General features: G+C 32.3%; 2 protein-coding genes across 4 annotated transcripts in view; one reads left to right on the top strand and one right to left on the bottom strand.

The window, feature by feature from the left end:
• LOC123672379 (pyruvate dehydrogenase phosphatase regulatory subunit, mitochondrial) overlaps window positions 1-26,287 on the bottom strand; it is a 280,794-nt gene that overhangs the window by 160,352 nt on the left and 94,155 nt on the right. For all 3 annotated transcript variants that reach the window (XM_045606473.1, XM_045606474.1, XM_045606475.1), the window contains 2 exons: window positions 26,024-26,187; window positions 25,370-25,606 (listed from right to left, as the gene is read on the bottom strand). In XM_045606473.1, coding sequence (XP_045462429.1) covers window positions 25,370-25,606; window positions 26,024-26,187 — 401 coding nt within the window. The remainder of the gene's footprint in view (window positions 1-25,369; window positions 25,607-26,023; window positions 26,188-26,287) is intronic.
• LOC123672395 lies at window positions 12,308-15,134 on the top strand. Its single transcript, XM_045606503.1, has 2 exons — window positions 12,308-12,911; window positions 13,204-15,134. The coding sequence occupies exon 2, from the start codon at window positions 13,208-13,210 to the stop codon at window positions 14,375-14,377; it is 1,170 nt and encodes a 389-aa protein (XP_045462459.1). The 5' UTR covers window positions 12,308-12,911; window positions 13,204-13,207; the 3' UTR covers window positions 14,378-15,134.

The following is a 26,287-nucleotide window of genomic DNA, read 5'->3' as shown; positions in this document are numbered from 1 at the left end:
AATACAAGTTTGTTATGTCAATTGTTTAGAAGATTGTTATAGACAAATGCGTTGTTTGCAACATAATTAAATTGATTCTGAAACATATTAAGATCAAGAAGCGTATTTATTGATAAACAAAAGTTTTATTCGACTTATTATTATTTTCGAGTAACTAACTAACACTTCCATAGTTTATTCTGCTCTTTCATAATCATGAAAAATATTAATTACATTCAAAATTGAATTGTTCATTTAATGAATAATTCGTTATGAACAATTGGTTTTCTTCCTTATGTTTGTTTTACTTAATGAAACAAAAACAACCAGAGGCCGTATTTTGAGTAAATAATTAAATTATTTATTTATTTCGATATGTACGCGCATTGAGTTCTATTTTATGGATTTCAAATACAGGCCTTCCTTATTTTATTAAGATACGAGCGACCAATGTTTATTCAAAGAAACTTTCAATCATAATCATAATAATGTTTATTGACTAAATCCTACATGATGTCAGGTTAGTCAAAAGAAATAGAGTTCATGGTGAATATCCATTATTCAACAGGAAATAATGAAAAAATAGTTGTAACTGTATAGGTAAACGAAATAATAATGTGAATTTTTCGAGAAATTTGAATTATTTTTTGATTTCGAACATATGAAAGAACCATTACATTGGAGGAAAAAAATTTGAATTAAAACAAATTTTACAAGAACTTCAAATTCTCAAAAAAAGTTCGTCTCAGCAACATAGTTGACTTGAACGTTTTATGTCGAATGGTGTTCACAATTCAGATTATTTTGGAACTATATATTTTCTAACAATGTCCTGGAAGCAGAGGTTATATGAGAAAATATTTTGATTGAATCTTCATAATACAGTTGGTGTAGAAAATACATGAAAACCTAGGGAACCCGTTTTTTTGTAATGATAGAGAAGAAATTTTATTTAAATAACTTTCGTTTTCCGAGAAATGATCTGCGGAGACTCAGACATGTACAGGGTGGGCAAATTTCGATGCGATATCGAAAAACATTCATATCTCCGTTGATATTGATGATAGAGCTCTGAAATTTAAACATTATACAGGCACTTTTTTACGTAGAATCCAGTGGTGTACTCGTCTTTTCGAAAGGGTTTTTAATTACGAAGCTATGACCCAAAGTTATGTTTTTTTAAATGGGACTACTATATTTCTGTGACATTTTTTGAAAGCTTAATTTTTCCTGATTTCAAAAATATATAACATCGTATAGTTTGTATGAATATAAATAATGGAAAATGGTCAAAAACTTTTCTCACCTAAGTGTCTCAATATTTCTATGGTTTCAAATGTTGATGAGCACAGAAAAATATAGCTTCTTATAACAAGAGCAGTATCCTTCCGTCAATCTGATTATTTATATGATTTTTACTAATTTCGACAAAATTCGGATTTAGATATATTTTATAAATTTTTCATTCCAAAATGGTTTCGGAAATAATGAAAAGATCCACATCATCGACTGTTTTAATCGAGATAGTTGTAATGAGATGAATGCATTGATAAATTATTTCTATAGGTCACTAGAATGAATACGCACAGTCAATTTCAAATAGCATATGACATAAAGGCATATATGATTAAAATCAACAATTTAATTAGGAAAGAAACAAACAAGAAATAATATTTAACCTAATAGTGATAACAATTGACCAGAAATAACTTTGAACGAGTATAAAATTTTTAGAGAAGATGTTAAAATCGTTGACCATCCGCAGCCATGCACAGTCGACACCTCTTCTCGATACTTCGCACCGAATTAAATAGATGAATATTTGAAACTGTGTTCAAGCAAACTAGGAAATTTTCTTTCAGTTCATCCAATGATATCATACAATGCTAAATTTTTCTGTGCTCATCAACATTTGAAACCATAGAAATATTGAGACTCTTAGGTGAGAGAAGTTTTTGACCATTTTCCATTATTTATATTGATACAAACTATACGATGTTACATGTTTTTGAAATCAGGAAAAATTAAGCTTTCAAAAAATGTCACAGAAATATAGTGTTCCCTTTTAAAAAAACATTACTTTGGGTCATAGCTTCGTAATTAAAAACCCTTTCGAAAAGACGAGTACGCCACTGGATTCTACGTAAAAAAGTGCCTGTACAATGTTTAAATTTCAGAGCTCTATCATCAATATCAACGGAGATATGAATGTTTTTCGATATCGTCATTTTTCCAATTTTCGCTTATAACTCGAAAACAAAAGAAGGTGGCCAAAAATGAATACTACCCTTGATAGTTTCTCAGAAAAAGAGATCGAGAAGTGGGTATCAGATTTTGTCTATCACCTCTGGTTTAAAAGTTGTAGTGCTAAAACATCGAAATTTGCCCACCCTGTACACAATATTCCAGTACAAATAATGACTAAAAACAAGGAAGGCAGTGGATAGTAGATAGTTTTGATTTCAACAGATGTCAATTAACATTTCTAAATTTTCAAATGTTCATTATGTTCAACTCAAATCTCAATCCTTATCGCAGTTTATTATTACAACTACAAACTTTATTGTGAAAAATAATGGACACTCATTACATGATTTGAATGCACGTGAGTGGCTCGTTAGAAATAGGTATCACCTATATAAACGGGTGAGCTATAATTTCAATTGTATCATAGTTTTGATTATTTCAATAATTTTGGTTCGAATCTTGTTTCAGAATTGAATTTAGGTGAAAATATTTTAAGTTTTCAAAAGGTCATTAAAGATCGAACAGTTTCACTTATTTATTAATTAGAACTAAAAATGTTTGCAAAAAGGAGAAGTGGCTCTTCACTAGGCCATATTGAAACATAATCAAAAACATATCTTTTAGTAACAAAAACATTTATTATATGGAAATAAAACAGATTAGAATCTAAAACAGTATCAGTTAGTACTTGAATGAATATATTTGAAATTCCAAAGAAAAATACTGTCAATTTCGTTATAAAATTTCCTCAAAATTTTAGTCACCGAATTTATTAAATCGTTATGAATGGTTTTCGATAATTCACACCATACAGATGGAACGAAAATATATATTTCTCAGAATCTTCGCATAACGTCACGGCGAATTTAGCAAGCTCCTAAAAATGTTCCTGATTGTCCGAATCAACACTTTCATTGTTTCCCCTAAAAGTTCTTGTGTCGATAGGAGAATGAACATGTTCACTAAATACTTCATATCATTCATATCATTCTACGCTTTTCCCTTTACTCATTATCAACACTGTTGATGAATTCGCGTTGAGCAGTGTACAATGTATTTACATTATTCTGAACAATTTAGATTTCATAGCCGGATGAATATATTCTTTGGTAATTTCTGGTTTACCCGTAGCGCGAGAAACTTCAAGTTATTTTATCCAGTCGAAACAAAAGGCCCGTTTTGATAGGAATGTAGCAGACAGTATCATCAGAAAAGTTTGATTAGAATTTTGCTACCGGTTAACCAACTGAATTTTTTGTGAATAGTTTTTGAAAAAGTACGATTCTGACTCATTCGCTGAACCAGTTTCGACATTGAGGGTCCTAGAAAATGGTAACTCTGTCACATCATTTTTGGCGGTGTATGAAAATTATGGAACTGTAATCTCCATTATGAAAACCTTACAAAGTCACCGTTACTTGACACTTCCCACCATAATTCGATCACCGAAAAAATTCAGAATTAACTTAGATTAACGAAATGAAGCAAAGAAATAAAAAAATTTGTGCACCCCTGACTTTTTCGCATTTTATCGCGTAATTCAAATAAGCGATTCGATTCTAGATTGTCCCCACCCTCTTGATCGGCTGGCCGATGTATCCCAAAATTCCAAATAACCCGCATCGACTCCACTCGACCCAGTGTACAATTGAAATTGTCTTTATATTTGCATAAGTAAGTTCGAGCTTGAGTTATCAAGCTCGAACTTACTCATGCAAATTCCTTCAAGAATGAGATTTTCAGAGCCGAGTTTTCATATTAACATATTTTCTCGATAACACAGAAATATTTCTTACGAGATAGATCTCATGTCAGTAATTTCTAATTGCTTTCTTATTCATGTGATGAATGAAAATGTTGTATGAAAATAAGTGTTACCTACTATTAAAAATTATGGTCCGATAATCACTCGATATCTTTAAACGGTACGAATACATTATTCAGTGAACCTGATATGTTATAATTAACCATTAATTTTATACATTATTGTACATTGGTCCCAGTGGATTCCACTGAAACATCAGAGATTTGATAATATTATTCATATTATTCAATAATTAAATTATGTCACAACATTAAAAAACTGTAGTAACATTCCCGCGCAAACAAAATGCTTAGGGAAGTCCCAAATTTCTTCGGCCGACCGAGTATGTATCAAGTCGCTATCGCCGTGAGCCGTAGGTCCTGTATACAATCATGACTGAAGGGTCGGCCAGACGACCAAGTGTTGAGTTGAAAAACTGATATGAATGCGTTAAAAGTTATCTTCGTCTGGGCGAATTGGGTTATACCTGCCAACGCTTGAAGTGTCGCCCTGCATATCGGCCTTTCTTCGAGATGTCACCTAATTGAGGTCGATGTGTTAGAATGGAGACACGTCAATATTATTCATAACACTATTGCTTCTTTTCCTAAAACGTTCATATACAGAGTGTCCATCAATTTTTCAGAATAGCTTAGAACGTCAGAATAGCTCTTAGGAACTAATACTATTCATGTAACTTCAGAATAGGCCGTCAAACGTTTTGTTGATTCTCTGCATGATATTTTCCGGAAAATATGAAAATATTCAAGCGCCATAACTTTCGAGCCACAGAATAATTATTATGGTTTGATATTCTGTTACGTAACCTTCAAGTCCTGATAAATATTCATAACATAATTCAAACGTAGTGTTAATAAACCTTTTTGGTATATACTGAACTAACATATTTCTAAGATAATAATAAAAAAATAAGGAAAATGTTTCATTTCGAGTAGAACGAATTCACTTACCCATGAAACTTCGATGGTTTAAATACACAGAGTGTATTTGGTTCCAAATTGAAATAAAATATTCCCATTGAAAAATGAATAAGACTTTTTCAATGTTTTTTTCTCAAAAATTGTTCGTTGCAGAGAATATAATAAATTATAAGTAATTTTTATTGGTTAATAGTGAAATTTCCAGACTTTTTCAAACATCTTCGAAAAGGTTAGTTTTTCCGGATCCGAAAAAATATACATTTTTCACTGGAAATTAAATGAAGAAAGCGACATTTTTCTGATTTTACCAGTGGCATGAAAAATAGAGAAGAAAAGGAACCATGTAAGCCACTGGTGGCATCTGCAAATGTGATTATTTGTTCAAAATGAAGCACCTTTTGAACACAAACATACTTTCAAATTTAATTGAAAAATTTTGAGAATTGTGAAAGTATTGTGTAAAGTTACTTTGAATTTTTTATATTCACTGCAATGATCGATTTTTGGAAAAAAAATTTAGGATTCTCATTTATTTTTCGAGGGATATTTTTCTTTCTGAATTTGGCACTAAGTTTCCAGACCTCCGTCCCTGAGGTCTTTTTTCGAAATAATCAGATGATATCAGAAGGCTGATCACAGATATCTTGCTTCTTTCTGAGTTAATGTTACAAATATTTCGCTATATTTTGGTTTCTGTTGGACATATTCGAAATATTCTAAAATATTTTTTTCAGTAATTTTTATGGTTTAAATGATACTGGTAACAGATCATTTGATGCTGGTAACATATCATAGAAATTAATTACCGTTTTAGAGACACAGAGCAAAGTTGATGTTTCTCAATGGAACACCTCATATTTTTCAACGCAGTTTTTTGTCCGCAGATTTGTCTTGAAGAATCCAGTTATTTTTCAAAAAATGTCATCCGTTTCAAAGATATTGAGTTTTTTGACGTCACTGTTTCGATAGGACACCTTTTATATGAATAACTTTCACTTATTTTGATATTTAATTCATTTTGTGTTTCTCCAGTGATATTATGGTTCATAATTTATGCATGAAACATCATAGGAATTAATAACCGTTTCAGAGATATAGAGGAGAGTAGTTCTTTTTCAAATGGATACCCAACATAAGACTTGACTGAAACTATACAATGAACGAAATAAATTAAACATATTGAAACATATTCAATCGAAATAATTGAGTCTGTTATCCGTTTCAAACATGGGACACCGTTCTGATGAGACACCTTATTCAGGATGAGTTTATAGTGCTCGATCGGTCGATAAATTCTGTTAATTTTGGGCTGGGAAAATCATTAAAATTTTTACGGAATCGACAGCACTCAACGCATAAGCTTAAATTATTCTGAAAGTAGTGAAACACGATACCTACTCATTTTTCAAATGGGAATGCCAATTTCTATATAATACTAATAACCTACATGAAGTTCTGATTGAGAAATACCCCATTTGCCTTCATTCATCTATAGTACTTTTTGACAAAGGTCATTTTCTTCGAAGAATTTCATGGTTTTGATGATTTCAATTGAATATCATCTTGGAAACCGTTCGACATAATTGAAGGATTCATTTTTTATTGAATTCCCAAAAAATATTTCAGTCTTCTGCAAATTTACGGATTACTCTGCAGGTTATCCGGAGGACTGCAATTTTTTAAATTTGTTGTTCATAAGTCTATTTTTTGAAATCGCATATCCTGAATTTTTTGTCGGATATTCCTATATATTTGTCATTCATTTGGAGATTTAATTCATTTCGTGTTCATTGTAGAATTGTAATCCAGTCATATAGGGTGTCTCATCTTAAAAATACCACCACTCGCTTATTTATTTAACAATATTTCATTTCTAATTGAATAGGAACACTGTATATATTACATAATAACAATTATATGATGGATACAAAATAAATTAAAACTCAAAATAAATGAAAAATTTTTAAAGGGTGAGTCAAAATTGCTCGATCGGTCGATAACTCCAGTAAATTTTGGATCAAATCAAAGAAATCAACAAAATATTTAAAACATTCATTCAGGAAAAATGAAATGGAGACTATGCGAACAAACAGAAATATTGTTTATGAAATTTTTGCCTGTCGAATAGCCCAGTGAGTAGTATTCAAATTTTATCTGGACAATTTGTGCCTAAAATGAATTAATTTCAAAATGCTTCGCATTTCATGTTCTATACTGTCATTCGGACAAAATGAAATGGAGACCACTTGAACCAACAGAAATATAGTCAGAATTCTTCTAGGGAGTTTGAAATGACTGCATATTTTCAGCTGAAAAAGTGTCATTAATATGTATCGCTCATATGATCTGCTCAGATGTCTGCAAACTTTTTTAATAATTGAAGTTCGAATTGAAGAAAGTTTGCAGACATCTGAGCAGTTCACATAAGCGATAAATAATTTCGATGACTCTTTTTCAGCTGAAAATATGAATTCATTGTGAACTCCCTAAATTAATTGTGTTTGTTTCTGTTAGTTCAATTGGTCTATTTTGCTGATTTCTTTGATTTGGCTTATCTTCAATTGATATTATTATCTGGTGTGAAATAGAGTTGAGTAATGTTATACCTTGAAATTGTATGCGTGAAAAGCATACTGCCAAAAAAACATGAAATGCGAAGCATTTTGAAAATATTTCATTTTAGGCACAAATTGTCCAGATAAAATTTGAATACTACTCACTAGGCTATCCGACAAGCTAAAATTTCATGAACTATATTTCTGTTTGCTCACATGATCTCCATTTCATTTTACCTGTATATGTTTTAAATATTTCGATGATTTCTTTGATTTGTTCCAGAATTTACCGGAATTATCGACCGATCCAGCACTTTTGACTCACCCTGTAAATATTTTTCATTTATTACGAGATTCGATTTACTTTGTGTCCATCGTATTATTGTTATTATGTAATATATAGGGTGTTCCCATTTGATTAGAAACGAAATATTGTTAAATAAATATAGGAGTGTTGTCTTTTTAAAATTGGACACCCTATATGACTGGATTACAATTCTACGATGAACACGAAATGAATTAAATCTCCAAATGAATGACAAATATATAGGGTGTCCCATGAAAAAAATTTGACGAAAATCTCAATTTCTTCCAAAAAGTTGACATTTTTGGTAAAACGATAACAGAATAATTTTTCTACAAATCTGGGGCTAGAGAACTGCGTTTCTTAAGGGGACACTATATTTAGAATGTCCATTTAGGAAACATCAACTTTTTCTATGTAGGTACTTCAAAACGATAATTAATTTCTATGATTTGTTATGAGTATTATATAATAAATCATAAAACCTACTGAAAAAAAGTATCAGAATTTTTTAAACATCTCGAACAGAAACCAAGATATACCGAAATATTTGAAACAATTATTTTTCAGAAACGCCCTGTAACTCGAGAATCGAGATATCTATGATCCTTGAATATTTTTCTCTGTCTTATAGTTTTCGAGATGCTTTCAGTGAGGATCAAATTTAAGACACCTCGAAGATATATGATATAACTTAAAGTTATTAGTTCCTTAATAATTTTTTCATATAACTATATTTATACGTAAAGGACAATCCCGTTGTGAATTATATAATTACAAGACATTCTCTTCATTCACCGTGAATTTCCGAAGTGCATAGAGTTCCAAGACATTTTGATACACAGCATAGGGTTCCAAGACATTCTTGTCATATATGTATTAAGCCCACTTTCATCTTCCACCATCAAATTTCCTTGATGACGAATGAATTTTATGTCCTCCAACCACTACGTGATATAAAGGAAATATTCTAGAAATAACATATGAGATGGAAAAAAACGAAATCATAGAAAAACTATACCTTTTTTGTATAGGGTGGGTACTCTGTTAAGTCAGCCGAAAGCTACGTGATTTAAACTGGAATGTTTTGAGAAACACACGAGAAGTAGAAGATGCTATTTCATGAAATTATTCCACAATTCTCCAACTTGATTTGAAACGTTATTTGAAATGATTTCTTATGTGACAATGTTGGTAATTGTTAAGAATTATTTAATTATTTGACCGAATCGGACTGCAGGTAGATCCGAAATAATCAGAAGTACACTACGCTTGGCCTCTCTTCAGCAACAAAGTAAAAAGATTCATATTCCTCATTACAGTATGGTAATACAACTGATTCGATTTGAAAAGGTTGAAATCAAAATGTTCAAAATTGAGTTGTAGTTGACCCACATAAAAAAAAACATTTTTTTCGGCAACCGTCCGGAAAGTGTTCACTTCCCGGACGCTTTTTCTCTGAGAAAGTAGCATTTCCCGGCCTAGTCCGGAAAGTACGTACTTCCCGGACTAGTCCGGAAAAGAATCATAGAATCCATAGCAACCGAGATAACGGCTGACAGTTCATATGAAATTAGTTGTCAAAAATTTGCAAGTTTTTTATCGCAATCGAAATAAAATATGGAAAGCAGCAGCGATAGTGTTATTTTACATGGTTGCCGAAAAAATATTGTACGCAACACGCCCAAAAATGGTTTTTTTTGACACACAGACTTCCAGGACTCGCTTACGCTCGTCCTGGAATTTTGTCTATTCGTCCAAAAAAAACCCTATTTTCCGAACTTATTACGTAAATTACTATTCTGTATTTGTTCCAAACATGCCCGCCGCTAAATAAAAGTACGAATTAGTAGTCCTAGTACAAATTTTTTATTCGTTGTTTGAAAAATTGTTAAAGACAAATGTGGTCACAACATTATTTAATTGTTTTTGAAGATTAATCTTGATACATAAACTTGATGATAAACTTATCCATTTTCAAGAAAAAAATTCAACGAAATTATAAGATTTGATTCTTTTGAAATTGGAATTCAAGCAATTCGATGAAGATGTTCTAATAAAAACTGATGTTTTTGATACAATTATTGGGCTCAAATTTGTAGTAACTTGTTAGAAATATTTTTTTCAACACCCTGTATATCAGAAGTGAAAAGATTTAGCACCTATATTTGCATTGACTTTATTTTAATTGTCATTCGTCTTCTAGAGAAAAATTAATTTTTCAAAAAAGAAGAGGAGGTTCTCGGGGAACACCAGGTGTGAAGAAATCTTCTTCCCTTACAATTTACTGATTGAAAATTACAACAAAGCAACGGAAATTTAATTCAACAATACCTAATTTCTCCCAAAAAAACATACACGAATATTGCGTATATATGAGACATTATATTGAAGCTTTTTAATGATACCTACAATCTGCCTTGTGTTATTCGAAATCATTTTGTTCCTGTCCAAGTTATGATATTTTGCGTTCCCCCTACATTTATTTTCAGTAGCTACTTCCGTTTGTTGTTGGAAACATAATCAGGTTCATAAGGCTTATGTAACATTTCAATTTTCATGGAAAATATTTCTTGAGAGAATGTAACACAACTTTTCCTCCAATAAAATTTCTTTAAAATAAAATTCACCAATATCACTTTCGGTCTCAAACAAATTGGCATGCCATCCGTAATGATGATATCCATTCTTAGAATTATAAATTAACAATAACAAAATCCAAAACAAACATCTATTGACTCACACCTAAAGGTTTTCAGATAGTCGAGAACTTTGGTCGAATCGAGTGTGTTTTATTTCATAAAATCAATTCAACATTTAATCTCCTCAATTTGAGCACTACCAATAATTTATTTTTGCGCAAAGCCTACCACAACTTCATGCAGATGTAAGAATACTCAATATTTTTCTGTGTCGAGTTCATAAAATATGCAAAAGAATGGTACGTCTTGAAGGATTTCATTTATATTATTAATTCTGAAAAATAGTGATATTTCTTCTTATAAAGATAAAGCACTTCAATACATATATTTAAGAAAGTGTTAGTTTTCGGTTATTAGATATGTACTTCTCTTTATTAATTTCGTTCAATTTCACTTTTATGATGTATTTGAACATGTACATTCAGAAGTTAGAAATTCCCAATAAAAACGTTCTGGTAGAAACTCACTTCAAATACACTTATCGGAAAAACAACTCAAACTGCGCTAGTAACAAGCGTCGTCGAGAATTCGAATCCCAAGGAGCGAAATATACCTATGTCTTTTCAAACCCTTCTCGGAAACATTCACGTAGGTGAATCAACCCGACATGCATAATAGGTATTTATTTAATTTTTCAAAGTGATAAAGAGTTTCGACTTTCCGAGATCCACACAGTGTTGCATTTTACGGATCTCTCAAAGTTCGTATGGCACCTCTACCACGATATACATTTTCGATGCCAGCGCCAATTCTCTCAAACTTCATTTGTACAATTTGCATGTAATTAGTGACCGCTATGAGCTCCATCTCAAACTTCGCCAGAATGATATATACTACCTCAGGATACCGAAAATGAACGAAATACGTTACGAGATCCGGCCATCGGATCTCATGATCTCGTAGCGTTGATAACTTGGTTGTATACGGATCTATATATATATGTTGTATACGGATATATATATATATATATATATATATATATATATATATATATATATATGTATAAACACTATGCTTCAGGGAATAGAGGCTCAATTGTGATAGGAAAAAAAAAGTGGTACTCTTTTTTCTAAACCAAGCTTTCGCAATACTTTATTGCTTCTTCAGGGTGTCTAAAATAAACAGATACAAAACATTAACACATTTACGTAAATTAAAATCATCTCGTAAATTACCGAAATTGAGGTTGAAATGAAAATAATATTAATAAGAAGATTGACTTAAAGAATTCAAGTGTTATATATAGTTATTTATTATCCTTAGATCGTAGGCCATCTAGACAAACATGACTTTATGTCACTTCCTGCATTGTTGTTTTCTCTGTGTTCCCTTGTCTGTGAATGTTAACCTATAATTTTGACAGATTCATTGTGATAGCGTTTCTTTCCTTTCTTTTTGGTTTATTGTAATTTTTATGAGCAGAAGACCTTGCTATACTTATTAGCATTGATAATACTGTTTTGTCGGATGTAAGCATGAGTTGTTTTTGCAGCTTTCCAACTCTTGATTTTGTAATTTGTGTGATTTTAGCATCCTGAAGAAGAACCGCACCTTGGTTCGAAATATAGATGAACAGACGATAGATTGTTGATCATTTCAAATTGCCTAGATACCCAAATCACCCCTACTTATATATATATATATATATATATATATATATATATATATATATATATATATATATATATATATATATATATATCTTAATATATATATTTCTTGTGTGCGTGTGTATGTGACTGAACTCCTCCTAAACGACAGGACCAATTTTGATGAAATTTTTTGTGTGTGTTCGTGGAGATTCGAGAATGGTTTAGATTTACAGTTTGGTCTACTGGAAAATGTTTTTTCAATTAATTTCTTATTTATAAGGAGTTGTTGATTTTGGAATGTTTTACATTAGATCCGGCGGACGGCGCTATCATCGCATTCAATATTATTCTATTTCAATTTTAGTTTGTCCCGACAGATAGTGCTACGATTAATTTGTAAAAAATTTTGTTATTCAATTCTTGTGCTGATTAAAATATTAAATGTAATTATTTTTTAAAGAGTTTTGAAGTGTGTATAAATAATTTTGTGAATTCAGATGTTTTTTTAATTAATTTTTATTTGTAAGGAGTTTTTGATTTTGGAATGTTTTACATCAGATTCGACGGATGGCGCTATCATCGCATTCAATATTATTCTATTTTAATTTTAGTTTGTCCCGACAGATAGTGCTACGATCAATTTGAAAAAGTATTTCGTTATTTTGTGTTATAATTGTGTTATTCAAGTGAAGTTGCTAATTAAAATATTTAATGTCATTAGTTTTCGAAGAGTTCTGAAGTGTATATAAATAACTTATACATTTTGTAAATTTAGTGCGGAATCGAAGTGAGTATATTTTTTATAAATTATATTTTTTAATTTACACGTGCGTTTATTAACAACCAACATAACCTTCAAGTTTATTTGTGTAGTTAGAGGATTGAATTTTTTTAATTATTTTTATTGACAATTAATTCATTTTTGGAGATATTAAATAAAAAAACTCACAAAATGCGATTACATGTTCTTTATCTAACATTTGTCATAATAAATCTTTTGAGTTAATTAATTAAAAATTCATTATCAATAAGTAACTCATATTCATTGTATATTATTTTGCAATATTTTATTTTTGTAGAAAAATGCCACGTCCTCGTGGAAGAGCAAGAAATATTGGTCGACGTACTCAGCACGCGCAATTAGTTCATGATCATCGATTGAATAGAACAGTAGAAGAACATTCTATGGATAATGTAAATTTAGGAGATCGAGCTGCATGTACACGTGCAAATGAAAATTTAGAACAACGTGCTCAATGTCTTCGTGCTAATACATTAAGACAACGAGAGGCACGTCAACGAGCGACCAACGCACATAGAGAACGTAACCAACAGCGAGTACAAGATAATCGAGCATTGGCACGAGCATCACTTAATCGTCTCGCGTTTGAATATGATCCTGAAATAGATTATTCATCACATGCATTGATCACGATTGGTAGTATGGACAAAGAGTGTCAACATTGTCATGCTTTCAAGTACAAAGGTGAATCAGCTGGTTTATGTTGCGCATCTGGAAAAATATCACTGCCACCGCTAAAACCACCACCAGAACCTTTAAAAACGCTTTTAGCTGGAATCTCATCTCAATCGAAATTATTTTTACGGAAAATTCGTAAATTAAATTCATGCTTCCAATTGACATCATTTGCAGCAACAAAAATTATTCATAATGAAGATGGCCGTAATTTTGAATCCACATTCAAAATTCAAGGCCAAGTATATCACCAAATTGGTTCGTTACTTCCAATGCCTGATGCCGATCCAAAATTTTTACAAATTTATTTTATGGGGAATGAAGAGCAACAATCACATACACGCTGCGTTTACAACCATATAGAACAGATGGAGGAACAAGAAATTGTGGACATTTTGGAAAGGTTTTTGCAAAACCATAACCAATTAGTACAATTGTTCAAGACTCTTTCTAACAGACTGCAAAACGATAACTATGTCATTGTTATTAAAGCAGACAAAGTACCCTATGGAGAGCACGCAGGCACATATAATGTTCCAACCATTAATGAAGTGGCAGTTGTTATGGCTGGTGACCCATGTGAACGTAGAGACATTCGCATACAACGCAGAGATAATACGATGCAAATAATTCAAGACAATCATCGTTCTTACGATGCTTTGCAGTATCCGTTAATATTTTGGGAAGGAGAAGACGGATGTCATTTAAATATTAAACAACGGAATCCAACTACAGGTACAACTTATAGATTATCTTACAATTTTTTTTTTGAATGAATAATTTTTGTTTATCTCATAATTATATTTATTTACAGGTGGAGAACTGACCAAGAAAGTTAAAATTCAATCAAGCAAAACTTCGAGCTGAAGAGTATATTCATTTGCGTGATGCAGTAATCGGTAATGTAGATGCAACAAACGTCATTAACAACATCGGTACCACATATATTCTCCCATGGTCATATATTGGTAGTCCGCGTCATATGCAAGAATATATTCAAGACGCTATGACATACGTACGTGCATACGGTCGACCAGATCTTTTTATCACATTTACATGTAATCCAAATTTGGGATGAAATCAAAAACTTGCTGTTGTCAGGTCAAACATCGATGCATCGCCACGATATCACTGCGCGTGTCTTTAAACAAAAATTAAAATCTTTGATGAATTTGATCACACATTACTCGGTTTTTGGTGAAACACGTTGTTGGCTTTACTCTGTTGAGTGGCAAAAACGAGGTTTACCTCATGCGCATATTTTGATTTGGTTGGTGGATAAAGTACGCCCAGAAGAAATTGACAAAATTATTTCAGCGGAAATTCCAGATCCGAATGTTGATCAAGAACTGTTTAACATTGTTACTACTAATATGATTCATGGTCCATGCAGTACTCTAAACATGATGTCACCATGCATGAATGATGGAAAATGTACGAAACGTTTTCCAAAACCATGTCAAACTGATACTATCACCAATATTGACGGTTATCCATCTTACCTTCTTACATCATCAACAGTGATGTTCAACGTGAACACCAGTTTGATAAGACTTCGTTGGATACTTTTGTTGCTAATAATGAAAAAGTGCTTACAGCTGAACAACGAAATGTATATGATCAAATTAACGTATCAATTGCAGCACAACAAGGTGGATTCTTTTTTTTGGATGCACCAGGTGGCACTGGTAAAACCTTTCTCATCTCACTGATACTTGCGCGCCTTCGATCACAAAATCATATTGCATTGGCCATTGCTTCATCAGGCATTGCAGCGACGTTACTTGATGGTGGACGGACTGCGCATTCAGCACTTAAGTTACCTTTGAATGTTCATACAAATCCCGAAGCAATGTGTAACATAAAGAAGCATTCCGGCATAGCTGAAGTTTTGAGAAAATGCAAAATTATTATTTGGGATGAATGTACAATGGCCCACAAGCATTCGCTTGAAGCTCTCGACAGGTCCCTGAAGGATATCAAAGATAATACTAGGCTTTTCGGTGGTGCTCTACTGCTACTGTCTGGTGATTTCAGGCAAACATTGCCAGTAATTCCACGTGCGACATATGCAGACGAAGTAAACGCATGTTTGAAGGAATCTTATCTATGACGGAGTGTCAGTAAATTGAGCCTTACTATCAATATGCGCGTTCAACTACAAAATGATCCATTAGCGTCAGGATTCTCTGAACAATTGTTAGACATTGGCAACGGTAAAATTCAACTGTATGAAGATACCCAATTTATTAAATTTCCAGAGAAATGATGCAACATGGTGGCTACCAAAGATGAATTAATAAATAGTATCTTTCCAGATTTAAGATATAACTATACTAATCATGAATGGCTACGAGAGCGAGCTATTTTAGCTGCAAAAAATTTAGATGTAGACGCCATCAATTTTAAAATACAACAGTCATTGCCTGGTAATGAAATTACATTTAAATCAATTGACACCGTTGTTGATCCTGACGAAGTGGTCAACTATCCAGTAGAATTTTTGAATTCTTTAGATTTACCTGGAATGCCACCACATAATTTGCGACTGAAGATTGGCTCACCTATAATTTTGCTTCGTAATTTAAATGCCCCGAGATTGTGTAATGGCACGCGATTAGTTATAAAAAAAATCATGGGCAACATTATTGAAGCGAATATTTTATCTGGAAAATTCCAAGGTGAAATTTTACTTTTACCGCGGATCCCAATGATTCCTTCAGATTCACCTATACCATTTAAACGCTTACAATTTCCGATCCGTTTGGCATATGCTATGACTATTAATAAGTCACAAGGTCAAACGATGACATTTTGTGGCTTAGATTTAGAAAATCCGTGTTTTTCTCAGGGCCAATTGTACGTTGCGTGTTCCAGAGTTGGAAAACCATCGAGTTTGTTTGTTTATACTCCTCATGGACTAACTAAAAATATTGTACATCCAATGGCATTACGATAAATCAAGTTTTTGTAAATTAAAAAAAAATAAATATATATGTTATAAAATGTTTTGAGTGCAAGCTTTTTCACCTTTCATTAAAATGAGTTAAAGTTTTCATTTACGATGCTGTTATTTATTTAACAAAGTAATAACTTTTCAATAATAATTTTCATCAAAGCGGTCCAGATTGTTTCAGCTCATTAAAAAAAAGTATGAAATTAAAGACGTGTGTACAGGACAACGTCTGTCGGGTCCGCTAGTATATATATATATATATATATATATATATATATATAGATCAATGAGATAAGGGTTTATCGACTCAATGTTTGGAGGAATAAATAAAAAGATGAACTCTTTATTCTTTGCCAAGCTTTCGCATTTTTTTAATGCTTCTTCAGGGCTTCTAAAAGAATGTACAATAATTTTCACAATGAACAATTTAAAATATTTTTTTACACATTGAACTTACCGAATGTGAGATTTTTAAAGTCACTAGCATCATGCTCAAACATTCGTTATTAAATAAAACTTACAGACTAGACAAAACAATACAAATACAATTATCAATGTAAATTAGCCGCATCGCAGTTTATAGAAATAAATGATTGATAAACTTGTTATTGTTGCTTTGTTTACGAAATAATTACAGGTTATGTTACAGCTCTCTGTGGATTTAGATCTTTACTTTGTGTTCCCAAATCTTCCTGGTTCATTATTCATCTACAGGGCCATCGTAAAAGTTCTTGTATTTTGATCTTTCCAACAAATAACTATATATTGAACTCAAATTGTTGGTGTCCGTTTTTTTATTTATCACCTTTTCTGTTTTATTGATGTGGATCATTTCATGTATCAGTCTTTTATGATAATTTGGTTCAGATTTCAATACCTTTACACTACCAAAATCTACACGATGGTCTAAATTATGCGCGTGAATAGCTAGGGCACACCGTTCTTTATATTTTGTTATGTCTGATTTATGTATCGCAATTCTATTTTTGACACATTGTGAGGTTTGTCCAATGTAACTGCGGTCGCAACCCAAGCACTCTATTTCGTAGACGACATTACTTTTCAGAGGAGTTGGTATAGGATCCTTTATCCTGCTGTATAAATTTTTTACGGTTTTTTGATTGTACACTGCAATTTTAACGTTTTCATCCTTGAATATATTTTTAAGTTTTTTTGTTAGGTTGTTTACATTTGGATATGATGCAATATGTACTCTACTTGTGGTTGTATTTTGGTTTTCTATCTGACGTGATGTTTGTGTCTCATCATTAGCATAAAGCAATTTGTTCAGCAGACCATTTGGATATGAATTTTGTTCGAAAATTTCCTGTAATCTTTTTATTCCCTCTTGTTTGAATGTATCATGGCATATTTTGTTGATTCTATTTTTCATCTGTTTTACGGTGTTAATTTTTATATTTATGTTGTGATCTGATTGGAAGTGAATGATCTTGTTTGAGTGGATATCTTTTCTATGCCATTTTAGTTTTATTCGGTTGTTATGTCTAAGTGCTTTTGTATCCAAGAAAGGTACTGCTTGTTCATTATTCTCTATTTCGATGGTGAATTGGAGATTTGCAGAATGTGAATTGAAGCATTCGAGTGTAGTTTGAATATGATCTTCAGGTACTGCCAATATGATGTCGTCCACAAACCTCTTTATGAAAAGTACCTACTCTGAATGATAATTTAATCAAGCAGGAATCCACTACATGATCCATGACATATTGTGCTAGGATGGGTGTAAGTTTTGAACCCATTGCACACCCAAAAACTTGAAGATAGAAATTTTGTTTAAATGTGCAATAGTTTTTGTTCAGCAAGAATTCGATTATTTCAATAAATAATTCCATATCTACAGTCGTATGATCTTTAATGATGTTCCATTTGAGTCTTATAATCTCAAGTATTTCACCCTTGTCCAAATTACCAAATAAATTAACGACATCCAGGGAAATTAGTCTGTAGTCATCTGGTATTTCAAAATCGTTAATATCCTGTGCAAATTGAAATGAATCCTTTACATAATATGGATTGTCTGTATTATAGGCACTTTTGAGGATATCAGCCACAAATTTTGACAGTGAATTCATTGGGCTATTTATGCTGGATACTATGGGTCTAATAGGGTTTCCCTCCTTGTAAATCTTTGGATTCTCATATATTCTTGGGGCTACAGAGTTGTATGTCTTCATTTGTTTAGCCTGTTTTTCTGTTATATATCCTTGTTGTTGCAACCTTCCTATGTATTTGTTACATTTGTTCTGTGTAGTTTGGGAAGAAGCATTAAAAAAATGCGAAAGCTTGGCAAAGAATAAAGAGTTCATCTTTTTATTTATTCTTCCAAACATTGAGTCGATAAACCCTTATCTCATTGATCTAAATATACCTGAGACTCTTAACTTCATTTATAATATATATATATATATATATATATATATATATATATCGTGAATCTATTAAGGGAATTCGACTGATAAGAAGGATATATATATATATATATATATATATATATATATATATATATATATATATATATATATATATATATATACCTGTGAACTATTGATAAGGGTCAAACGACTCGATTATTTTGGAGAATAAAAGAAAACTCTTTATTCCTTGCCAAGCTTTCGAATTTATTTAATTCTTCTTCAGGGCTTCTGAAATACAATACAAATCCTTCACATATTCAGTTTAACAATAACTTCGTTAATAATTCACTTACAGAATGTGAGGTTATGTTTAGGAAACTTGCAAAACTACAAAACATTTGTCTTAATTCAATTCACATTGATCCTTTGGACATTAAAACGACAATGCTTTTCTTCAATTTGAAACGTCAACAAAATAAAAACATTTTTTTCACAACCAAAAAATATTACTTAAAATATTTAATTTATTTATTTTTTCTCCTTTGTGTCAACTGGCTAGATAGGTATATTGTTTTGTTTGTTTTTGACACTTTCGTAATCTGCCTTCTTCCTTTCACTCGTCAACTGGACCATCGAAAAAGTAAATGTTTTCTTCCGATTTTTCTAACAAATATCCATATATAGCACTCAACTTATTTGTGTCTGTTTTTTTGTTAATAATATTTTCCTGTTCATTTATCTCTATCATTTCCAATATCAACCTTTTTTTGTAATTTTTTTCCGTTTTTAACACCTTTGCTTCTTCGAAATTTATTTTATGATTTAAATTGAATGCATGGGTTGCTAGTGCGCATCTATCCGGATGTTTTGCAATATCTGATTTGTGTAATGCCAATCTGCTTTTCAACCATTGAGATGTATGTCCTATGTATATTTTTTCGCAATCTTCACATTTTACTTCATAGACTACGTTGCTTTTTAATAGTGTTTGAATAGGATCTTTTAATTTTGTATATAAATTGCCCACAGTTTTTTTATTATAAATAGCAATTTTCACTTTTTCATGTTTAAATATATTTATTAGTTTTTTTGTTAATCCATGTATATTTGGGTATGATGCATAATGAATTTCCTCTGTTTCTTCCTCGCTTCTTATTAGTTGTGGTGCTTCTGTGGTGTCACTTGCATACAATAATTTCTTCAACATTCCATAGGGATATCCGTTCTGTCTTAATATCTCCAATAAATTTTGTATTCCCTCCTGTATGTAAGACTCATGACATATTCTTTTTATTCTATTTTTCATTTGTTTTATCATGTTAATTTTTATATTTATGTTATGGTCTGAATTATAATGGATCATTTTGTTTGAGTGGGTTTCTTTTCTATGCCATTTTAACTTTATAACATCATCTTGTCTTTGTACTTTTGTGTCTAAGAAAGGTACACATTGTTCCAAGTTTTCTACTTCCAAAGTGAATTGTAAGTTTTTGGAATAAGAGTTAAAACACTTCAACGTAGTCTGTATATGTGTTTTTGGTACAGTCAATAATAAGTCGTCTACGAATTTTTTTAAAATGGGTATATTAAATGGTAACTTTTCCACACATGATTTTACCAAGTGATCCATGACATATTGGGCTAGTCTTGGACTTAGTTTAGAACCCATAGCACATCCAAATATTTGAAGGTAATATTTTTCTTTGAACACGCAGTAGTTGTTATTCAATATAAACAAAATAATTTCCATAAACAGCTCCATATTGATTTTTGTATGTTCTTTAATTATGTCCCATTTTTGTTTCAGGACTTCAATAATGTCATTTTTGTCCAGATTACTGAATAAATTTATGACGTCTAGGGAGATTAGTGTGTAGTTTTCTGGTAATTTGAAATTGTTAACTGTTGTTGCAAAGTGGAATGTATCTTTGACATAATATTGGTTTTCTTCATCATATGCGGTTTTCAAAATGTCAGCAATGAATTTAGATAAGGAATTCATTGGACTATTTATACTTGATATTATTGGCCTCATGGGATAACCATCTTTATGAACTTTTGGATTCCCGTAAATTCTTGGCGCAACAGAGTTGTATGTTTTCATTTGCTTCATTTGTTCTTTTGTTATGTATTTCAGTTCTCCTAGTTTGTCAATATATTTATTACATTTTGTTTGTAATGTCTGTGTGGGATCTCTGGGTAGTCTCTTGAAATCTTTGGATTCTAAAATAGATTGAATTTTTTTCATTATACATTTTTTCATTCATTACAACTGTCACTGCACCCTTGTCACTATTCAATATAATTAAATCATTGTTTTCTTTTAAAAACCATTTGGTGTCCTTATACCATTTTTGTATCAGAGAATTTTCTTCTATAGGTCTATGTATATAATTTGTGACTGCATTTGTGACTTTCGCTCTCTGTACATTTTTTCTTCCATCTGGTATTGCTTCTAGGATATATTCTGTATCTGCTATTATGCGATCAATGTTTATATCTTTTTTTGTAGTTGTTACACTGAATTTGGATCCTAATGATAACAGACTTTTGACTGTATTTGGTATTTCTTTGTCAGATAAATTTTTTATCCATCTATCTTGAGTTGTTACGTTCGGAATGCTAGTTGTCTTGAGGTTGTTGATTTTCTTTAAATTTGTCATTTTAATCTTGTGGAACTCTTTGTTGAACGAGCATTTCAGTCGGTCTTGATACTGTATAAGCATATATTCTGGTAAATGTTGTAAACTCTGTCTTATCTGGGTGTTGAGTAATTCCAGTCTTTTTATTTTGTGATTAACCTGACACAGTTCTAGGTTTATTATTTTTTTGCTTGTTGAATTATTGAATTCGCGTATTTTTCGATTCAATCGTTGATTATTATACTCAAATAATCCCATTATACTTTTAACATTTGATGTTATATGTTTTGGTATAAGTCCCTGTCGCTTACACTCCAAAAGAAATATTCGCCTGTTTAGAGCTGCAGCTAATTTCCTGTTGTTTGTACTCCATAATTTCAGTTCCTTCGTTGTTTCAGGACCATAATTGTGAGATATTTCTTCAAAGAAACCCATTTTATTGATTAAACTTCAAACTTATTTTTAAGAGTCTTTAGTGTATAACTGTGAACTATTGATAAGGGTCAAACGACTCGATTATTTTGGAGAATAAAAGAAAACTCTTTATTCCTTGCCAAGCTTTCGAATTTATTTAATTCTTCTTCAGGGTTTCTGAAATACAATACAAATCCTTCACATATTCAGTTTAACAATAACTTCGTTAATAATTCACTTACAGAATGTGAGGTTATGTTTAGGAAATTTGCAAAACTACAAAACATTTGTCTTAATTCAATTCACATTGATCCTTTGGACATTAAAACGACAATGATTTTCTTCAATTTGAAACGTCAACAAAATAAAAACATTTTTTTCACAACCAAAATATATTACTTAAAATATTTAATTTATTTATTTTTTCTCCTTTGTGTCAACTGGCTAGATAGGTATATTGTTTTGTTTGTTTTTGACACTTTCGTAATCTGCCTTCTTCCTTTCACTCGTCAACTGGACCATCGAAAAAGTATATGTTTTCTTCCGATTTTTCTAACAAATATCCATATATAGCACTCAACTTATTTGTGTCTGTTTTTTTGTTAATAATATTTTCCTGTTTATTTATCTCTATCATTTCCAATATCAACCTTTTTTTGTAATTTTTTTCCGTTTTTAATACCTTTGCTTCTTCGAAATTTATTTTATGATTTAAATTGAATGCATGGGTTGCTAGTGCGCATCTATCCGGATGTTTTGCAATATCTGATTTGTGTAATGCCAATCTGCTTTTCAACCTCACATTCTGTAAGTGAATTATTAACGAAGTTATTGTTAAACTGAATATGTGAAGGATTTGTATTGTATTTCAGAAGCCCTGAAGAAGAATTAAATAAATTCTTGTGTGTGGGAAAATTTTCCCACACCCCTTATCTAACTTATAACTATTGTTGTATATTGGGAATTAAAATTGTTGATATATATATATATATATATATATATATATATCAACAATTTTAATTCCCAATATACAACTATATATATATATATATATATATATATATGGTGTGTGAATAAGTCTTTCCCGTTTTTTGTAAGAGATGGCGCCACCAATACTGTGCGAGTATTTAATGGTTACATATGTCATAATCAAAGCTTATTCATCTGTCAACAATTCCACACTAACACATTAGTTGAAATTTTTTCGCATCATAAATTTTTGAAATCGTGAAAATGTCGAAATTTGAGCCGAGTCGACGTCATTTGCGGGAAGTTTCACTTTATTGGTTCAATTTGAAGAAATCTGCTGCCGAGGCGCATCGGTTGCTTCAGGAAGCTTATGGAGAAGGTTGTGTCGATGATTCAAGTGTTCGCGGATGGTTTCGACGCTTCAAAAGTGGCGATTTCGACGTGGAAGACAAGGAGCGTTCCGGGCGGCCGCAAATCTTTGAAGATCAAGAATTGGCGACTTTGCTTGATGAAGATTCGTGTCAAACGCAAGAAGAACTTGCTGAAGCATTGGGAGTTGACCGAACAACCATTTCCAAGCGTTTGAAAGCCATGGGAATGATCCAAAAGCAAGGAAATTGGGTGCCGTACGAACTGAAGCTGAGAGACGTCGAACGGCGTTTTTTCACTTGCGAACAGCTGCTTCAGCGACATAAAAGAAAGGGTTTTCTGCATCGTATCGTGACTGGCGATGAAAAGTGGATCCGTTACGATAATCCGAAGCGAAGAAAATCATCATCATCGACGGCCAAGCCAAATATTCATGGCGCCAAGCTCATGCTCTGTATATGGTGAGACCAGCTAGGTGTGGTTTACTATGAGCTTCTGAAACCGAATGAAAGGATCACAGGCGAGGTCTATCGACGACAATTGATGCGTTTGAGCCGCGCACTGCGAGAAAAACGGCCACAATACTCCGACAGGCACGACAAAGTTATTTTGCAACATGACAATGCTCGCCCACATGTTGCACAGCCGGTGAAAACATACTTAGAAACGCTCAAATGGGAAGTCCTACCCCCCCCCGCCGTATAGTCCAGACATTGCTCCGTCTGATTACCATCTCTTCAGATCGATGACGCATGGCCTGGCTGACCAGCACTTCCATTCCTACGAGGAAGCCAAAAAATGGGTGGATGACTGGATAGAGGCCAAACCGGTCGAATTTTTTCGCAACGGGATTCGTATGTTGCCAGAAAGATGGGGAAAAGTTGTAGCTAGCGATGGCCAATACTTTCAATAATTCATTTGTAACCATTTTTTCACAATAAAGGCTCAAAATTTGAAAAAAAAACGGAAAAGACTTATTCACACACCTTATATATATATTTTTTTTTTCAATCACCATATAGAGCATATATATATAAATAAATATAAAATATATATATACTTCATAATATATGCGCATGATCGTTTCATTTATCGAACTTGTCCATTTCATGCGGCTTCTTAGTAGACCTGCTTGGGTGAGTGCTGGTTGGGGATCTTCAGCACCTTCAGCAGTCGGAAAAACTCGTGTTATTCTTCTCCCAGAATTTTGAGATTGTGGAGGCGTAGCATTTTGTTCGACAGACGCCCGTCTCCTCAGCAGTCTGTCACCGACGTCCCGCATACTGTCATGTCCAGCGCCTGCTCCAGACACGCCCTGACGAACCTCAGGCAGCGGCTCTATATTCCTATTCCTCAAATTCACCATACTCCGTGTCGTGGGGTAGACGGCCTTTGATCGCTTTTTACGATCTGCAGAGCTACGGTGGGAGAATTCTTGAGCTACTTTCCACACGGCTTCGTCCGTTACCCTGGACAGAGACCCTTCGTCAGGTTACAGCTTCCCGGGTCATTATTATTATTATTATTATTATTATTATTATTGTATAATAAGTAGGCAGGTGATTTAAATTTCTATAGATTTTGGAATAGAAGCAACACATAATTTTTCCCTATACGCCATATTAAGCTAACTTGATTCATCCAAATACGGGGTTATGTGGTCTCTCCTCTTTACGCCGTAAAGAAGTCGGAGATAAGAATTTTCTATCTTCGGTTTTCGATATAAGCAGTTATAATCTAATCAAGGAATATACACTGCACAACATAAATTAAACTGAGAAAGTACGAGAGTTTCAAGCAGAACTTTTTCAAATTTCATCGGCAGATAATGCCTATGACCATAAATACCCTTCAGATGCCACTCTGAGCTTTGATGTAACATGCTCCTAGAATCGCAACTTTGAGTTCAATATAAGCCCCAAACTCTTTAAACATCACAAAATTAAAGTAAAAACTTTTGCTTGCTGAAATAGGAATAACCTAATTCTACCTAAATTGCTTATTCCCAGATACTAGGGATCAATAATATAGCTTACTCATTACCTGGAGTTAAAGGATTCAAATCAGGTACATATTTTGTATGAAGATAGTAATGTTCCACAGCATGAAGGGGTACTTTTATGTAAGGTTCTGATAACTGACCAACTTCTCTAGCCCAAAATCCGGCACAGTTCACGAAAAATTCACAATCAATTGTTCCATTTTCTGTTTCCACACCTTTGACAATGTCATTTACTTGTAGAACTTTGGTTATAGGGCAGTTCTCTACTACTGTGACTCCTGAAAATTAATGTTTGGTCATTCTAATACAAAAACCGAAAAATTGGATATAGTTTCCTGATAATTTTCGTGAAATATTTAAGTTAAAAAGATGTAACTTTTTATTACCATAAGTTAGAAAAGTTTTTGGAAATTATCTTGATGCATTGTTTCTATGGATTAGTTACAATGAAGTGATTTCCGTTGAAAAAGAAAAGAGACTTGTTAATTGTTTGTTTTTATGAAATACTGATCAATAACGTCGTCAGTATGCATAGTGCATTATAGTTGAAATAAGTCATTAAACATAAACATCCAAATAAGCACTTTTATGCGAACTCTTTTTCCCACATTACTTTTGAATTCAGAATTCTCCAAAATAACACGAAAAATGCTGTAATTTCTAGTATGTTTAGAGAACAATAATGAGTATCTCACCCATTTTCATAGCCTCCTCCAAAAGTGATGTGCAAACTCTATATGGATCACCCACACCATCTTCTGGAATCCATATACCACCAACTAGATCTTCTACATATAATAACGGACATTTCTCCTTGCATTGTGCAGGTGTAAGCAACTCACAATCAATGTTCCATGAGCTATCCAAGATAAAATACATATATGAATTATTGGCAGAAATATATTTTTAGTAAAATACAGGGTGTCCCGGGAAGAATACAACAAACTGTAAGTTAAGGA

Source organism: Harmonia axyridis, chromosome 2, assembly GCF_914767665.1.
Source record: "Harmonia axyridis chromosome 2, icHarAxyr1.1, whole genome shotgun sequence".
In the NCBI taxonomy this organism is placed as follows: domain Eukaryota; kingdom Metazoa; phylum Arthropoda; class Insecta; order Coleoptera; family Coccinellidae; genus Harmonia; species Harmonia axyridis.
This window is presented reverse-complemented; position numbering and strand designations above follow the sequence as displayed.

Bases quoted from the DNA above. Each gene is read 5' to 3' on its own strand.
- LOC123672395 (XM_045606503.1), top strand. From the start codon at position 13,208: ATGCCACGTCCTCGTGGAAGAGCAAGAAATATTGGTCGACGTACTCAG.